The sequence below is a fragment of the Pelophylax lessonae genome (assembly GCF_965119305.1).
Source record: "Pelophylax lessonae genome assembly, chromosome: 4".
NCBI lineage: Eukaryota > Metazoa > Chordata > Amphibia > Anura > Ranidae > Pelophylax > Pelophylax lessonae.
The window spans coordinates 218,613,294-218,633,050 of NC_138771.1; the positions used below are offsets into that span (position 1 = coordinate 218,613,294).

The 19,757-nt window shown below is 43.2% G+C and overlaps 1 protein-coding gene across 1 annotated transcript in view; it reads left to right on the forward strand.

The window, feature by feature from the left end:
• The window catches only part of POT1 (protection of telomeres 1), a 161,934-nt gene that overhangs the window by 68,823 nt on the left and 73,354 nt on the right, over window positions 1-19,757 (forward strand). The window contains exon 6 of the mRNA XM_082257094.1: window positions 15,262-15,431. Coding sequence (XP_082113220.1) covers window positions 15,262-15,431 — 170 coding nt within the window. The remainder of the gene's footprint in view (window positions 1-15,261; window positions 15,432-19,757) is intronic.

Here is a 19,757-nt window from a genome sequence, read left to right on the forward strand (position 1 = left end):
TCACCATGCGCCTATAATAATTTTATATATAAATGTATTTAATTATCTTAATTGCACCATAGTTGATTTACACTTTGGATGATTGTTTATCACTTTAAAGACTATTTATGTGTATTTATTCTCAAGTTTACACTAAGGATATTGGTCCATAATATTGATCTATAGTTTATATAATTTTTCTACTCAGATAAAAGTGTATTGTTGAATATATCCCTGAAGCACAGTATCCCCCCTTAAATATCCTGGGGATGGTAGGCCCCTCCTGTGTCCTTCCTCCCCTTGTGCTGCCCCTTCTCCTTTGCGGGGTTCCCAACTAAGTTGGTGCCCTCGTCTGTCCTCTGCCCCCCCCAGCCCCCTTTGGGTGCATGGGTGAAATTTGGGGAGGGGCCCCCTGTAGAGGGTGTCCGTACCTAGGTGCCCGGCTGGGGGGTTCCCCTCCTGGGGTCTGTGAACTTTTCTTTTGGGTCCAGTGGGGTCCAGGGTCCTGTGCATCGCCACGTGGTACCGCTATTTTGCTGTGGGCTCTGTATTCCCGGCTTCGGCGGCCATGTTTGTGTAGTCCAGCGGCCATGTTTTTTGTTTCCCCATAGAGTTTCAATAGCGGCCTTTTTACTGTAGTCTGATGCAATGCTGAGGCTGCGGGGACCTCTAGTGTCAGGTCAGTGTTTCCTCTTCCTGCAGTGTGGCAGACCATTCTGGTGCTCTCTAGCTCTTGTGGTGAGTTTCTGGGGGTATATATTTCCTCTGCTGTAAACAGATGAGTTGATCCAAGGGTTACAGTATATTTGTGATGCATCCCTGAATGCGGCCCCCTTGGTCAGTATGGTTTCTGTTACATCGGTCATCCTTCACCGCATGATCTGGTTGAAGTACTGGTCAGCTGACCAGGCTTCTAAAAAGTTGCAGACTGACCTTCCTTTTGTAGTTGACAGTCTGTTATGTGCCTCTATGGAAGAGATCATTAAGGGTCTAACGCAAGAATGGGCAAACTACGGCCCGGCGGACCTTTTAATCCGGCCTGCGGAGCGCTAGCTAATTTATTCATTTACAGTGGCGGCCGGTCCTAGGCTTCAGCAAAGGGTGGACCCGAGGGGCGCAGAGCAGTGCGCCCCGAGCCCACCCATTGTGTGACAATAGCGAATAAAAATTCGCTGTTGTCACACAGATCCTCCTCCTGGCCAATCAAGAAGGGGGTCTAATACCCGCTTCCTGATTGGCTGCAAGGCAAACCCCATGCCATTGGCCGAGGGGGAGGCGGGAGGACTGGAGGAGACGCCGGGGGACTGAGGAGAAGCCGCCACTGCTTCTGCAGGTAAGTGCACTGGTCTCGGGGGGGGGGGGGCACACTGCATTGAAGGGGGGCACGCACGCTGGTCTCTGCATTGAAGGGGGCACGCACGCTGGTCTCTGCATTGAAGGGGGGCACATACGCTGGTCTCTGCATTGAAGGGGGCAAGCACGCTGGTCTCTGCATTGAAGGGGGCACGCACGCTGGTCTCTGCATTGAAGGGGGGCACGCACGCTGGTCTCTGCATTGAAGGGGGCACGCACGCTGGTCTCTGCATTGAAGGGGGCACGCACGCTGGTCTCTGCATTGAAGGGGGCACACACGCTGGTCTCTGCATTGAAGGGGGGCACGCACGCTGGTCTCTGCATTGAAGGGGGCACGCATGCTGGTCTCTGCATTGAAGGGGGCACGCACTCTGGTCTCTGCATTGAAGGGGGCACGCACGCTGGTCTCTGCATTGAAGGGGGCACGCTGGTCACTGCATTGAAGGGGGTACGCTGGTCACTGTTTTGAATAGGGCACACTGGTCACTGTGCATTGAAAGGGGGCACGCTGGTCACTGTGCATTATAAGGGGAACGCTGGTCACTGTTTTGAAGGGGGCACGCTGGTCACTGTTTTGAAGGGGGCACGCTGGTCACTGTGCATTGAAAGGTGGCACGCTGGTCACTGTGCATTGAAAGGTGGCACGCTGGTCACTGTGCATTGAAAGGGGGCACGCTGGTCACTGTGCATTGAAAGGGGGCACGCTGGTCTCTCTGCATTGAAAGGGGGCACGCTTGTCTCTCTGCATTGAAAGGGGGCACGCTGGTTACGGCATTGAAAGGGGGCACACTGGTCACTCTGCATTGAAAGGGGGCACACTATACCTTAATTACTGAAGGCCCCTTTCACACTTTTGTGACCTTAAAGTCACGCAGTTTTTTTACAGCGTTTTTTTCCATCTACTCTTGGTCCGGCCCCTGGGTCCAATATATGAACCCATTGCGGCCCTTGAGTCAAAAAGTTTGCCCACCCCTGGTCTTACGGGAGGTAAGAGTATATTACTTCTGCAGGCTGTTAAGGGCAAGGAACCTCGATGTAGGTGGGGTCCCTTCTTTTCGGCTCACAAGCGGCCCTTTCGTACACACAAGCCTACCCCAGCCTGAAGGGGCGTTCTCACCCAAGTCTGGGCTGTGGGAACCTCTTCGCTTCTTTCCGGATCCATGGACCTTGCTCATTCAGGAAATAATGGGTCCACAAATGATTTGGTTCAGTTACAAGATGGAGTTTTGGTCCTTGTCTCCGACAAGATTCTTTCCTTCCAATTTATGCCTGTCTGCAGACAACAGGGCCTTTACGGAGCAGTGCAGGACAAGGAGTTATTGTGCCGGTTCGAGAGTCTGAACGTTTCCAAGGTTTTTATTCAAATCTGTTTACAGTTCCTAGGAAGGAAGGCAAGGTTCGTCCGATCTTGGATCCCAAGGCTCTGAACCACTTTGTGCGGATTCAGAAATTTCAGAGGGAGTTCATTCGCACAGTAGTAGCTTTCCTGCATCAAGGAGATCTGCTGGCCTCTATTGATCTCAAGGACGCTTACCTTCATATTCCAATATATGTCGGGCATTAGCGTTTTCTTCACTTTGCCGTAGGCAAGGAGCACTTTCAAATAGTGGCGTTACCCTTTGGTCCCGCTTCAGCCCCTCGAGTGTTCACAAAGGTTTTGGCCCCAGTGTTGGCCTTGTTACGGCAGAAGGGGATTGCTGTTCTAGGTTACCTGGATGCTCTACTTCTGCGTGCAGAGTCTTCCTCAGCTCTAGACGCTGACTTGGACGTTACGGTGCAAACTCTGCAGGAGTTCGGGTGGACGCTGAATTTTCAGAAATCAGCACGGTCTCTGTTCACAAAGCTGGACTACTTTGGTCTGACGCTGGATTCAGTGTTAGCCCGGGTGTTTCTTCCTCAGACAAAACTTCTGAAGCTACAGGATGCTGTTTGGCTTCTGTTCTCCAACCATCGATCGTCACTCAAGACTGCATGCAAGTACTGGGCCTGATGGTCTCCACCTTCGAGGCGGTTAAGTTTGTGCAGTTCCACACCAGATCTTTGCAAAGGGAGATTCTGATCAATTGACCCGCTGTCATTGGACAATCTGATTCTGTCGAGTCAGGGTTCGAGGGAGTCTCACCTTTAGTGGCTCTACGTCTGGGGAAATCCTATCTTCCCCTGTATTGGACTGTAATCACCACGGATGCCAGTCTGTCCAGATGGGGAGGTGTCTTGGGAGTGTGTTCCGCCCAAGGCATCTGGACTCAGGAAGAGTTCAGGTTGCCGATCAACATCCTGGAAATTAGGGCGATCAAACTTTGTCTATCTCAATGGACGGATCGTCTGCAGGGATGCCCTGTGCGGTTACAATCAGACAATGCTATGGCTGTGGCATATGCCAATCATCAAGAGGGCATAAAGAGTGTCCTGGCGGCCCGGGAAATGGCCGGCATCTTGAGGTGGGCAGAACGATATGTTCCGGCCCTCTCTGCTGTGCACATTCTGGGGGTAGAGAATAGGCAAGCGGACTATCTCAGTCAGCAGACGTTGGATTTTCATCAACTGTGTCTTCGGTGGGGGACCCCGGATGTGGACCCGCTGGCTTCTCCTCTCAATAGGAAGGTGCAGAGGTTTGTGTCAAGGTCTCTGGATCCTGTGGCCAATGCCGCAGACGCTCTGGTGGCTACTTGGGGTAAGTATCGTCTGATTTACGGCTTTCCTCCAATACAATTTCTGTCGAGACGCAGAATCAAGGTAGAAGGGATTCCAGTCATTCTGGTGCCACCAGACTGGCCTCGCCTAGCTTGTTACGCAGGCCTAGTAAGCCTGGTAGCAGACGTCCCTTGGAAACTTTCCTCTCAGGGAAGATTTTCTGTCTCAGGGACCAATCTTCCATCCTGCTTTGTGGTTGCTGGCTTTAACGTCGTGGCTATTGAAAACCAGGTGCTAAAAGACAGAGGGCTGTCTGAGTCATCTGTGATTCCTAGGCTGCTGAAGGCTAGGAAATCTACTTCCGAGAAGGTTTATCATCAAGTTTGGAAGGCGTACATTACTTGTTGTGAGTCTCGGGGATTTCTCCCTGCCCCTTTTCTGTGTCTCACCTGTTGGAGTAGATCAATGTTTGGCTCTGGGCACCATCAAGGGCCAGATTTCCACCTTAGCTATTCTTTTTCAAAGGCTGTTGGTGGTGAAGTACTTGGTTCACACATTTGTGCAGGGAGTTCGCCATCTGGCTCCTCCAGTGCGATCGATCCCTGGTACCTCCCTGGGATCTCAATTTGGGTTCTGTCAGTGCTTCAAAGGCCTCCCTTTGAAAATATTAGAGACATTCCTCTGCTCACTTTGTCGCAGAAGGTGGCTTTCTTAGTACGTCCTTCCTAAGGTTGTCTCTGGGTTTCATTTGAATGAAGACACTGTGCTACCATCCCTATGTCCTAAGCCAGTGATGGCGAACCTTTTTGAGCTTGATTGCCCAAACCACAACACAAAACCCACTTATTTATTTCAAAGTGCCAACACTGCATTAAACCAGAATACTGAGGGTTTAGTTTAGAAAAAAACAACTCCTACAGCTGTCAAAACTAAGTAACATCTTTTGTCTTAAAAGTCTCTAATCTCAGACCATACAAGGCTCAGTGTCCACCTCCAAATTAAACAAAAATGTAGTGCATGGTCACAGTCCCAGAAAACCTATAATGACTCTTCTTTATACTAGGCAACATGTAAACATTCTTCAACCAAAAAAATGAAAATCCCAGGAAACTGACAAACAAAAAGGGGAGCACAAATTCCATCCAACAATTTTTTTGAGAACCAAGTGAAGAATTGTATTGGCAAAGAGAAAATCTGCGAAGGCTCTTCCTGGAGAGATTCCCAGGAAATCTTGTTTTATTTTGGGGGTTAATCTGGATCCTTACACAAAAGGCCAGGATGAAAGAGCCCACACAGGAGGTGAAGCCAGACGGGAAGGAATTAAAGGGTAAAGTGCCCACTAGCAGGCGGTACAGGAATTGCATGGCTTTGGTCAGCAGGATGTACAGTAAATAGGCATCCAGCAGCTTGAGCCTCTGCAGGGTGGAACTGGCATATTCCTCTAAGAAGTGGGACACCACAACGGATAATGAATATTTTCACATTTCCACATTAAAAATATCACCTGGTTCCAGTGTTAGTGTGACTTCCAACTGGGCAGTTCATTCCTGCACACAAGTCACCCCTGGCCCCAGAGCTGTGTGGGAGCCACTTCCTCTCGTCCTCGCCCACCCTGGACACGTCACCCCTGGCCCCAGAGCCGTGTAGGAGCGGCTTCCTCTTGTCCATGCCCACCCCAGACCCATCATCTCTGGACCCAGAGTCTTGTGGGAGATGTAGTTCAATAGGGGAGTGCGGTGTGGACGAGAGACAGCTTGAATGCATGGCTGATCAGCGTGTGCGGTGTGTGCTTTTCTCCCTGGCGTGCCCACAGAGAGGGCTCTGCGTGCCAGCTGTGGCACGCGTGCCACAGGTTCGCCAACACATCCTAAGGAAATTGCCTTGCATTCTTTAGATGTGGTTAGGGTGATTCGATTCTTTGTTTTTACGGATAGACCTCGTAAGGGGCAGGCCGCATCTGCTGCGACCATTTCCAAGTGGATCAGGCAGACGGTGGTGCGGGCCTACTTCATTAATGGTCAGGTTCTGTCATCAGGCGTCGGTGGTTCAGGTGTGCAAGGCGACTACGTGGTGGTTTGTTTACACATTCACAAAATTTTATAAGGTGGATGTACTTGCATCTTCGGATGCAGCGTTTGGCCACAAAGTTTTACAGGCTGCGGTTGGCTTCTTGAGGGTGAAAATTTTTCCTGGTGGTGAGCTCCAGTTGTTCCTAGTTGAGCTCCTTACCTGGTTGGCTATGTTTAGCCTTGTCGGGAATTCCGCATTTGCTGTGTTTTTTTCCCACCCCTCATGTTGACACTGATTTGGGACATCCCAATGGTCTGAAGACTTGAAGCTGTGTCTGTCAGTGAACGAAAGAGAAAAAGGATTTTACGGCAAGACAAAAATCCGGTTTTACTTTGTCCGCAGTCACCAACTCTAAATTATCTTGTAGATGACCTACATACTAAAGCCTGACCTTTTTCTATTAATATATTTGAAGAAGTTTTGGGGGGGTTTGTCCTACTCTCTTTTGCAACCTGCTGTTTGCTTAGAATTTTTGAACCCCTGATTTTGTTTTTACATATTCTGTTACATTCTTTGTACCCTTTAAATGATAATATTTTTTCCTTTATTTCTGTTCTGTGTTCTCTGATGACAATTTTTCCTCCCAGCCCAAGTCATGGAGAGCAGCCCTCAGCCTTGGAACATTTGTTCTCTTAAAAAAAATGTTTTTTTTTTTTTTGAATCTTTACAGTATTTGCTTATTTTTACAGCTTACATTAAATGAAATTCCGTTATGGTCACCACCAAACATATATTATTATTAATTATTATTCAGGATTTATATAGTGCCAACAGTTTGAGCAGCAGTATATAACGTAAGGGCAGACAGTACAGTTATAATGCAATTCAATTCAGGAGAAATCAGAGGGCGCTGTTTGGTATAGCTTACAATCTAACCATACTGTATGTTCTTATCCATGAACATGAGTATTAAGCTCTGCACGGTTTCAGATTACAAGCATAACATCATCTCTAGTTGGCGCTTCCATAAACTGTACCATAAAATTGTCTTGTAAAAGGTTTATATATTTCTGTCCTTTTACTCATCCAACAGTGCCTTTACTTGAATCAATTATTTCAGGGTAGTTAAAATCTCCTATTAATATTACTGTCCCAGCCATTGCAGCCCCTTCTATCTGTGCAGGAAGCACACCCATACTCGGTCAACCACATTCTGAACCATGGCACCAGGGAGACAGCAAACCATTAAGCTTAGGCTATTGTGGACTAGAATTATTCTAGTCCTTCTGATTATATAATCCCCTATTACCACCAAATGTGTGGGCCTTCCTGAATTATCACCACCCCTACTAGATGGGCTGTTCTCCCGACTGTTAGGGGTAGCAATCTAAGGCTGCCACATCTTCACCCAACCTGGCAAATTAGTTTGGGTGCTTGAACACAGGACCGACTGACCTCTTCTTGTGAACACCTACCACTCCCTCTAACTACATTAACCTATCTTACTACCTTTATACCAAAAACAAAAAAAGAAACAAGACTTTAAAAGGGTGCTGCCACACATATATGCCTCCCCAAACACATATATACGCTGCTAAATGCATACAGTATATTTATTCACATAGAATTCTTACAATATACAGTAGTGCAGAGTTAAAATCAATATGGTTGGAATCAAGCGTATAAAAAAAAAAAGTTTTTTGTATCTGTGCACCAAGCAAACCCTTCAACCTTGCTAGCAGCTATTATCCCAGTTACAGTATTAATCACTTGACCTCCTGAAGGTTTCACCGCTTCATGACCGGGACATTTTTTGTTGTTCAGCACTGTGCGGTATTGGATCACCACTGGGATTTTCATTTTGTATTATATAACCAAAAAAAGATCGAAAATTTTGAAAAAAACTATATTTATATATACTCTGCTTTTTTTAAAACCTGTCCAATGAAAAAAAATTAAGAAAATCTAATTTCTTCATACATTTAGGCCAAAATGTATTCTGCTACATGTTTTTGGTTAAAAAAAAAAAAAAAAAAATCCCAATCAATGTATATTAATTGGTTTGTGCAAAAGTTATATTGCCCACAAACTGGGGTATATATACTGGAATTTAGCCAGCTATAGACTCTATACTGTAATGGCACTGTAATCCGCTTCTAGTGTGACTGTTATGTGTGTCAGGCAATCTGGCGCTAACAGACACTATCTGGGAAGGTCAATAACTGACACTGATGTACCTAGTGATAATAATACAGTGATCAGTTATAATACTGTACACTAACACTTTACTAATAACACTGGCTGGGAATGGGTTAATATCTGGGGGCAATGAAGGGGTTAACTGTGGGCCTAGCAAGTGTAATGTGTGCTGCTTTTACTTACTGACCCGGCTGTTTTTTCAAACTGTTTTTCAGAAACAACCAGATCTCCTTTCACTGCACACAAAGTTGCGTGTGCTTGTAAACCCAGAACTCTGTGATTGGACAAAGCCGATCAGCAAGCTTCAGCCGAAATCATTGGCCCAAATCTGCTGCCAAACTCATGCTGTATCCAATCACAGCACAGGTCAGAAAGGGGTGCACGCATGCTTGCCCCAAACCCAGGAGACAGGCAACAATGTACAGGTACATTGTCTGGCCTGCCTGTGCTGCCCATCTGCAGCAAATCTACTGTGGACGGGGGCAAGAAGTCAACCCCTGTTTAACCATATACTGCAGTAGGCTGGCTCGGCTGCACGAACCGACGTATAGGTACGCCGGTTCGCGGGAGCATTCTTCGGGCCCAGGTACCCGCAATCACACCCCATGGAGAGAGAATGACAGTCTGCTGTTCTCTCTGGAATAAACCCAGAGCGCCTGTGATCCTCCTATTTAGTATTACAGGTCTCTGTGTTGATTCCACAAGTCCATCCCCCATACAGTTAGAAAACCCCCCCTAGGCTCATGCTTAACCCTTCGATCGCCCCTGGGTTAACCCTTTCCCTGCCAGTGTCATTATTACAGTAATATTGTTCAGGTACAGCGCCACTTAAATCTGAATTTCTAAATGTAAAGGAAATAGACCAGAGTCCATAAAGTCCGTCTGAAGGAAATAATTCAGGTGTAGAAAGATATGTTCAAATATTCCATCATTATTACAGTAACAGTGCATACTTTTAGTACGGATTACTGTAGTAATGTCACTGGTCCCCCCCAAAGTGTCAAAAATGTCAGTTAGGGGTCCGATCTGTCCACCACAATGTCGCATTCCCGCTAAAAATCGCAGATCGCCGCCATTACTGGTATAAAAAATGACATAAATCTTTCCCCTAGTTTGTAGAGGCGATAACTTTTGTGCAAACCAATCAAAATACGCTTATTGGGATTTTTTTTTACTAAAAAAATATGTAGCAAAATATAAATTGGCCTAAAATGATGAACAAATTAGATTTTTACATTTGGTTTTATTGGGAATGTTATATTGCAGAATGTGAAAAATATTGTTTTTTTTTTATTTATTTTTCAGAATTGTCGCTTTTTTTTGTTTATTGCGCAAAAAATAAAAATCGCACAGGTGATCAAATACCACCAAAAGAAAGCGCTATTTGTGGGGAAAAAAGAACATCCATTTAATTTGGGTACAGCGTCGCACATCCGCGCAATTCTCCGTTAAATTAACACCGTGCCGAATCGCAAAAAATGGCCTGGTCATTAAGGGGGTAAAACCTTGCGGTCCAGAAATGGTTAAGTGTCCACTTGATCTAATTTCACTTTGTTCACAATTCCAATGTGAGCAGGCTCAGTGTGAGTTGAACAGTTGTATAACACCTGTAAACAATTAACCTTTATCTAGCAGACAAAAGGAAGGAAATATTTTGTTTAAAAGGTGACAGAGTAAAAAAAAAAAAGGGAAAAGTATTTTTAAAAGCTGATGGCAAAGTTCCCAAAGAAGAAGATAAAAAACTTGTACCACAAGAAATCACCAAGCAGTCAAAAGCACAACTCTGTTCTGGACTATTGGAGTCCAAAAATGTAGGCAAACTATAAATTACACAAGGTGAGGCCTCGGAAGAATAAAAGTAAGAAGAAAGGAGGTAAATAAATGTTGACGGCAGTGTGGTAGGCATGGTATCTTACTGGCAGCCACGGTTTTCCTCCGAGAGCCCTTATGTCTGGACACATCACATTTCTTTTCTATGATCCTATCTATGATCGGGCATTTCTCAGCCAACCAATAGTGTTTCATGCACATCTAAAAGGTTTACATCTTCTCCTCCAGATAATCTCTGGAAATTCAACATAAACCTCCTAAGTTACCACATGGATTGGGTGATGTACTCCTTTATATTACATTGACAAGCAGACATTTTAACACTGACTGAGAAGTTATTACTCACTTATGGTGACAAGTAATCTAGCTTCTGCTTAAGTCCCTGCCAGCAATAATTCCGGGAGTTATTCTCACCTGTTTATATGGATATGGATGAATGCCACGTCTGCTACAGTTTGAACAGAAAACAATTAGTGACACCATTCAGTGAATACTTTGCCAGCTCATAATAAAGTGAACTGCTATGCTTGCTTTCCAGTGATTCATATACAGCTATTTTATGTTTACCATCTGCTTACCACGGATCATTAGCCGCCATTCTCTGGAGGACACCATTCTCTAGAGGATATCATTTTTTTTAAATAGGCTATAGCATGCCAATGAGTTTGTGACGCTCTCCCTGAGTCTAATCTTTATTGTGCATTTCTTTATTGGCCCCTTATTCTTGTGAACTGGTACCCTTGCCTTTGCTTGTGCTGAAAACACTGGAAGCAGACAATTTTCCTATCCATATAGATATGTATGTTTATGCAATCCCCTGATTTTTAATTGGTGATGCACTACACCCATTAAATGTATTGGATGCACAAGGGCTTCACTTTTTTTCCTTCTAAGAGAGTTTGTAAGTTTGAGTACTACATACTGCAAGGTCTTTGAAGCTGAGCAGACCCCTTGTTCTTTTGATATAGATTTGCTGATTGATAACCTGATGGTCCAGTGTACTGGATTCACCTTGGTGACCTTATGGAATTACAGTTATGAGTGCCCACTCACCATATTTAAATTCTATTTGAGCAAAGCCTAGATGCCACATCACTATATCCACATAAAGAGCAAACTCCCATGTTTACCTGATCAGAAGTTGGATACTGTATATAATTTGAGTACACTAATACTCCATAATGACTGGCTTATAGCCACAATAAAAATATATATTATATAGTTCATCTATATAACTTGTCTCTGGTACCAAGTGGTTTATACCATATACAGTATCTCACAAAAGTGAGTACACTCCTCACAATTTTGTAAATATTTTATTAACTTTTCATGTGACAACATTGAAGAAATGACACTTTGCTACAATGTAAAGTAGTGAGTGTACAGCTTGTATAACAGTGTAAATTTGCTGTCCCCTCAAAATAACTCAACACACAGCCATTCATGTCTAAACTGCTGGCAACAAAAGTGAGTACACCCCTAAGTGACAATGTCCAAATTGGGCCCAATTAGCCATTTTCCCTCCCTGGTGTCATGTGACTTGTTGGGGTTAAAAGGTCTCAGGTGTGAATGGGGAGCAGGTGTGTTAAATTTGGTGTTATCGCTCTCACTCTCTCATACTGGTCACTGGAAGTTCAACATGGCACCTCATTGCAAAGAAAACTCTGAGGATCTGAAAAAAAGAATTGTTGCTCTACATAAAGATGGCCTAGGCTATAAGAAGATTGTCAAGACCCTGAAACTGAGCTGCAGCATGGTGGCCAAGACCATACAGCAGTTTAACAGGACAGGTTCCAATCAGAACAGGCCTCGCCATGGTCTACCAAAGAAGTTGAGTGCACGTGCTCCACATCATATCCAGAGGTTGTCTTTGGGAAATAGAAGTATGAGTGCTGCCAGCATTGCTGCAGAGGTTGAAGGGGTCAGCCTGTCAGTGCTTAGACTATACTTAATGCAGCACACTGCATTAAATTGGTCTGCATGGCTGTCGACCCAGAAGGAGGCCTTAACCAGGTGAGGAGTACAAAGACTAGTGTGTCCTGCCTACAGTCAAGCATGGTGGTGGGAGTATCATGGTCTGGGGCTGCATGAGTGCTGGCAGCACTGGGGAACCATGAATTCCAACATGTACTGTGACATACTGAAGCAGAGCATGATCCCCTCCCTTTGGAGACTGGGCAGCATGGCAGTTTTCCAACATAACCTCAAACACACCTCCAAAACTGCCACTGCCTTGCTAAAAAAGCTAAGGTTAAAGATAATGGACTGGCCAAGCATGTTTCCATACCTAAACCCTATTGAGCATCTGTCGGGCATCCTCAAACGAAATGTCTTTAACATCCACCAGCTCCGTGATGTTGTCATGGAGGAGTGGAAGAGGACTCCAGTGGCAACCTGTGAAGCTCTGGTGAATTCCATGCCCAAGTGGGTTAAGGCAGTGTTGAAAAATAATGGTGGCCACACAAAATATTGACACTTTGGGCCCAATTTTGACATTTTAAGTTAGGGGTGTACTTTTATTGCCAGCAGTTTAGACATTAATGGCTGTGTATTGAGTTATTTCTAGGGGACAGCAAATATACACTGTTATACAAGCTGTACAATCACTACTTTACATTGTAGCAAAGTGTCATTTCTTCAGTGTTGTCACATGAAAAGGTATAATAAATTATTTACAAAAATGTGAAGGGTGTACTCACTTTTGTGAGATACTGTATATGGCTGGATGGTGTTTCTAATTGATTTTTTTTAAAGTGGCCAATTGGCTAAATATACTATTTTGTCAAGTAATGATTTTTGTATCCACTGCATCCTCTGTGTTTTTAATTTGGAGATGCCCAAAGCTTTTGTTTTCTAAATCTCTTTTAATTACGTTTTCTTTGTGGTCTTTGTCTCCATGAGGCAAACTCCTTCATTTATACGTGTTTACCATGACAAGCATTGAGGAGAAATCTTTCCATTGTAGACTAATAAAAACCTATAAAGATAAATAAAAGCTAATAATAACAAAGATTTTATCCATTCCAAACCACATTGAAAATTAAGAAAGAAAAAAGGTTTGACTTGAGTCTTCGTGTAAGATCTACAGATTGTGCCCTACTTCTTTCCTTGTATATAAAAAAAGGAAAGGTAATGAGGAGCAGTTAATAGAGAATTTCTTAAAGAAAATTTTCGCCTGGAGTTTTATTCTTCATTCTCCAGTCTAGTGAGATAATGCTGCCCCTATGTGGCTTATTTTCCACTTACCATGAATTTACTGATGTGCAGGAATATTTCGTTTTCATATTCACAAACAGAATAATTTGAACATTAACACATCTTGTCTGGTAGAAGTAATGAGCTAAATCCTTTTTTATCATTGTGACGTGTAAAAGGAGACCTGTTAAGCTTTATTGTCCGTTGTTACAGGTTAAGAAGTACAATATCAGATGCATGTTTATATTTTTACACTTCACAGGTTTTATTGCTTATTTATACTTTATGACCTTTGTAATGATATCTCCTTTTTTTTTGCTTTGCAATGTGCACTCCAGATTATTTACAGCAATTCAAATCATTCAATAATTTAGTATATATCACTATTTAGTCTGCTCAGTTTAATAGTTTTTTTTAATAATTTGAGTATTTTACAACTTTTCTCTAATCGTTCTGCATTATCAGGGTACCTATAGACTGCATTTGGATGTAGATCTTTGTTTGCGTATTGAAATTTCATTAGGGGTATGTCTGTTTAGAAAATATTGTCCTTACTGGGCAGTTTTGAGAAACCTTTTTTCTTAAGAATCCAAAGCACCAAAGTTATTAGTGCTTAAATTTACTTTTCTAGAACAAAACATGTTTGCGTTAATAGCCCCTTCTCCATAAGCATACAATATACTTACCTTTTACTTTGCTTCACTGCCACTCAGCACCCGGAACTGAACAAAACATTTAGTAGTTCCGGATACAGGGCCCATGTTACTCACCCCACCCTGGTCCAGTCACTAGACATCCTATAGCCATGTGTATGCTATGAGTTAGGTGACTGTAGCCTACATAGGGCTTTTCTTTTACTCCCAGTTGCTTAACGGGCCACAAGAGGAGCAATAGTAAAGTAAGTATAGGGTTCTTTAGCCCGCATTCACACTACCGCGGCACGACTCTGTACTACTTTGGGGGCGACTTGTGAAGTCCCGTGCACCGCGACTTCGGCGCGACTTGCACGGACTTCATATAATGAATGTCTATGCAAGTCTCTCCGAGGTCGCCCCGAAGTAGTACAGGACCCTTTTTCTAAGTCGGAGCAACTTGTGTCGCTCCTATTAGAACGGGTCCTGTAGCAGTCAATGGACCGCGAGGGACCGCGACTTGTCAGGCTGACAAGTCTCCTGACAAGTTGCGATAGTGTGAATGGACTCTTAGAGGTCTGTGTTATTATAAGCCTGTTGCTTTGCCTTGAATGGGCAAAGCAGAGATTGACTATAATGCAAAGTTTGATTTCATAGCTCTGGTACACATCATTGGCCTAATTTATTTCATACCATTTACAGAATGTAAGTGAATATGGCATGTTTTCTGTCACACACGGAATTCTTTTGGTATTTATTTAGGATATCTTTCACAATTTATTTCATAAAATAAAAAAGTGAAAATAAATTCTCAAATGTAGCACCAACTAAGAAAAAATAAAAATAATAATTTGGTCACAAGAATGCTATACACCAGTCAATGTCTTCACATCAACAACAGTCAGCCAGTGAGTTCCTGTACAGTCCCCATTAATAAAAAACAGTTTTTGGAAATAAAAGAGCTATTATAACTGCACCCAGGCACAGGGAAGGTTTATCAGAAGTCATTTTAAAATGGTGCCTAGTATGGACATAGGGGGTCTGCATTTAAAACTAAATATATACCATGTTAAAGGACAGTTAATTCTATGTCAATACAGAGGGGCTTCTCATGTCCTTTGCTCCCCTGGTGCATATTAGAGACCAGGAGCTACAGTATCATTGAGACTTGCATCACAGCTCATATAATATATAAAATGAGAAAAGAACCCAGGAACTGTGTATGGATGTAAGAAGTGGGGAGATGAGGATCTGAGGATCTTTTTTTGCTTGCTACATATGATTTGAAGCACTATAATACATTTGTCCTTGTAATTCTGTTGATTCTTTTCCCCCCACAAACTGTAATCCGTATAATGATTTCATTTTATTTATTTTTCATTTCCTGTTTTTCTCATGTAATGCGCATCACATTTTTCTACTTGTGTAGGTTGGAAGTTACATTGTAATTCAAAATTTACATGCAAAGTTACATAACACCGCTAATGAAAATCAAGCTCAAAATTCATACCTGGAATTTCACCTTCATGGAGGGACATTGTATGGACGTGGCATAACCATTCTCCCTGAAAATGACATAGATGTCAAAGAACTGCAAAAGTATGTCTATATAAATACTACTTAATTTTATAGTGGCATATTCTATCCTATGTAATCCAGAATACAGATCTTCTGGTAAAGTGGTTGTGAACACTTACTAAACCCAGTGAAGTGACTAGCCTCTGGTGATACACAGAGATGAATCAAATCCACGTACAAAAATTGTTCCTGTTTATCTGTAGCCCTCTCTCCTCTACATCAGTTCAAATTCCATTTATGCAGCATTAGGGCTCTTTCACACGGTTGTTCCGTATGTCCGCAGATCATCCTATTTTTTTGCGGATGATTTGCGGACATAATGTAAGTCTATGGCATTGCGGATGTCAGCGGAATACCATCCGCTGACATCCGATTTCCTTCCTTTCAGTTCTGTTCCGTTTTTTCGAACGGAACAGAACCCTATTTTTCCTCCGTTCAAAAAATGGAAAGGAAGGAAAATCGGATGTCAGCGGTGTCATCCGCTGACATCCGCAAACCCCATAGACTTACATTAGGTCCGCATATCATCCGCAAACGGATGGGATGATATGCGGACCTACGGAGCGGATGACAGAAATGTCATCCGCTCCGTGAAAAAAAAAAAGGACCGCAGCGGAGTTCTCACATGGAGCGGCCGTGTGAAAGAGCCCTTACTGAGCTTTCAGAGGCAGGGGGCAGGGATCTGACATCACACACTGCACAGCTCAGAAAGGAGAACTTAGGCCTCGTACACACACAACGATTATCGGCCGACTTTTGTCCAGTGTTGTTGTGTTGGTTGAAATGTGCTCTAGACTGCACACAAATTTTCTCGGCCAACAAAAATCTACTTCAGAAGTGATGTCATGTGCTGGTTTACTTTCCGTGTGTTTTTTCTTCTCTGAGCATGCCCAGTCTTGCTCATCAGATTTTTGTCTGCCGAAATCTGTACTGACTGACGGAAAATCGGCCGTTGTGTTGACGGCCAACAAAAATTTTATAGCCTGCACACCAGATTTTATTCGGCCGAAAAGTCGGAGTCGGTTGTCGAAAGCATCATACTAACAAGCCGAAAATCGGCCAATCGGACGTTGGCCGAAAATTCACGGCCAACTATCGACGCGTGTGTACGGGGCATTAGTTTAATCTAAGATCTGATTGGAGGGAAGATAGATATACACTCCCTTCTACACAATCTCATAGTGAAGCATGCACAGCTGAGGCGATCAGTCACAGGCTGTGTGCTGGAGGACTCTTCCCTTGCCCCCTTGATCCCTTGGGGCCAGCACAGCCTGTCGGAAATGAATCATGCACATAGCAGAGGAATGAGGCTACAGACAGAAATCACATTCAGTGCTTTGATTTGAGGCAAGTACAAACTATAGAAGGATATGCTTTGTTCGTTTTTCATGTCAGAGGTTTACAACCACTTTAAAGATTGAAATATGGAAGATGCAGTTTCTTATGAGAAAGTAAAAGGGTGTTGGTCACAAAGCTTGACTGGTAGGACATATTTAAAAAATGTATACCATATGTAGTCCTTATGGATTGATAACCATTGGACAATATACTATGTAGTACTTAATTTATCCCCGTAGGAGTGAACAAACTACTGCGTAATTATTTACCTTTTGTGTATATAATGTATCTATAATAAAATTATATTCTGTTCATTGGTAGATAAAGATTGATCTGCCTTAAGTAAATGTTTTTATTTTACGATGTGAATCGCCATATAGCCCTACTGTTCTAAAGACAACAATAAAAGAATCTCCTTGGCCAAATCTGACTCCTTTTATCATCTATTAAGGGCCACAAGGATTCAGTAATTCTTGGGCATTTGGGTTATTCTGCTGCCTTAAAAGGTTTGGACACTGGCAAACTAACAAACATTAACCGACCCCCCGTTTAACCCGCCTCCAGCCAGCTCTGCTGAGGAAATATTTCTCTATTTTGAACTAGTTGTCTTTTCTAGCAACATGCTCCATATTCCGTAGATGTTTTTCCTTTTTGATCAACATGTTTATTATGCTGTTTTAGCAAATCTCTATACAGCAGCTATCTGGATTTGCAGCAATAACTTTAGAAGGTGATTTGCGAGGCTAGCCTGAAATGTAATCTTTATTTACTGGTCACTTCATTATGGCACTTTACAGAGATTAGTGCATCGTCTTAGACTCAAGGGTCTATCCAGATTCAGAGCTGTGGCACAGCCTCTGGTGTGGCCCAATCTCTGCTGTTTTACTCGCTAAATGAGTCTCTGATTGCGATTAGCAAAGCCTGTTCCAGTATCTCACAAAAGTGAGTACACCCCTCAAATTTTTGTTTAAATATATCTTCTCATGTGAGAACACTGAAGAAATGACACTTTGCTAGAATGTAAAGTAGTGAGTGTACAGCTTGTATAACAGTGTAAATTTGCTGTCCCCTCAACATAACTCAACACACAGCCATTAATGTCTAAACGGCTGGCAACAAAAGTGAGTACACCCCTAAGTGAAATTGTCCAAATTGGGCCAAAACTGTCAATATGTTGTGTGGCCACCATTATTTTCCAGCACTGCTTTAACCCTCTTGGGTATGGAGTTCACCAGGGCTTAACAGGTTACCACTGGAGCTGGTGGATGTTAGAGACCTTTTGCTCCTCCACTTTCCTTTGAGGATGCTCCAGATGCTCAATAGGGTTTTGGTCCAAATACATGCTTGTCCCGTCCATCACCTTTACCCTCAGCTTCTTTAGCAAGGCAGTAGTCGTCTTGGAGGTTTGTTCGGGGTTGCTATCATGTTGGAATATGTTGGCAATAGGTCTGCTTCCCACTCAAACTACACATTTCAAAACTATTAACCTTCTGTTTGAAGGTACACCCCCATTTTTACCAGAGGGTTATTGTTTGCTCATCCTATTGGATCTCTTATTATTATTATTATTTCAGGTACTTATATAGTGCTGTCAATTTACGCAGCACTTTACATATACATTACACATTCACATCAGTCCCTGCCCTCAAGGAGCGTACAATCTAAGGTCCCTAACTCACATTCATACATACATAATAGGGCCAATTTTATACAGGATCCAATTAACCTACCAGCATGTCCTTGGAACGAGGGAGGAAACCGGAGTACCCGGAGGAAACCCACGCAGGCACAGGGAGAACATGCAAACTCCAGGCAGGTAGTGTCGTGGTTGGGATTTGAACCACCGACCCTCTTGCTGCTAGGTGAAAGTGCTAACCACTACACCACTGTGATCTCTTGAGCATTTCTTCTTCTCAATTTGGGTACTCAGGCTTTAACTTTCAGCTTCTACATCCAGGCATCTGCTTCATTTTAGAAATGTTTTCTTTTCTTCTTTCTTCTGGGTTGTCTGTACCTCAATGTACATAATCCTGGATTATTTAGGATCCAACACCCTAAAACATTTTTTTTCTTATGTTGACTGGAGCCTTCTTTTGGGTAAACTACCCCATTTTCCTCTCATTGCTTTTTTCAGTGGAGTCATTTAGGATAATTGCACTTGTGGTGTTTAAATCTCCTCAGGCCCCTCTTTCATTAGGGACTTATTAACCTACAAGGTCGAAACATCAGTTTTTGCTGTTTCTCCTCCACTCACTTTCTTTCTAGTTTCCCCATTGTGGAATGCCTAATAGATCCTCGCTAAGAAATCAGTTCCCAGTTTAACACGTGGTATCCCTTTTTTGCTCTTAGGGTAAAGCTAATAATATCCTATTTACTTCTTGTAGGATTTAATTGGTCGTAACAATTCCATATTTACTTCCCTCTTTCCCATCTAGCCTTGTTCCGATTATTGCTTACTTCAGAAGTTCCTATAGATTTATTATAGGATTTCATACCCAATGGATCTTTCAGTGGCTGCTATGTATGTACAGTATATGTACACTATATTGTCAAAAGTATTGGGATGCCTGCTTTTATATGCACATGAACTTTAATAGAATCCCAGTCTTAGTACATATGGTTCAATATTGAGTTGGCTCATCCTTTGCAGCTATAACAGCTTCAACTCTTCAGGGAAGTCTGTCCTCGAGGTTTAGGAGTGTGTCTATGGGAATGTTTGACCATTCTTCCAGAAGCGTATTTGTGAGGTCAGGCACTGATGTTGAATGAGAAGGCCTGGCTCAGAGTCTCCGCTCTAATTCATCCCAAAGGTATTCTATCGGGTTGAGGTCAGGACACTGTGCAGGCCAGTCCCCCTAAACTCACTCATCCATGTCTTTATGGACCTTGCTTTGTGCACTGGTGCACAGTCATGTTGGAACAGGAAGGGGCCATCCCCAAACTGTTTTCACAAAGTTGGGAGCATGAAATTATACAAAAGGTCTTGGTATGCTGATGCCTTAAGAGTTC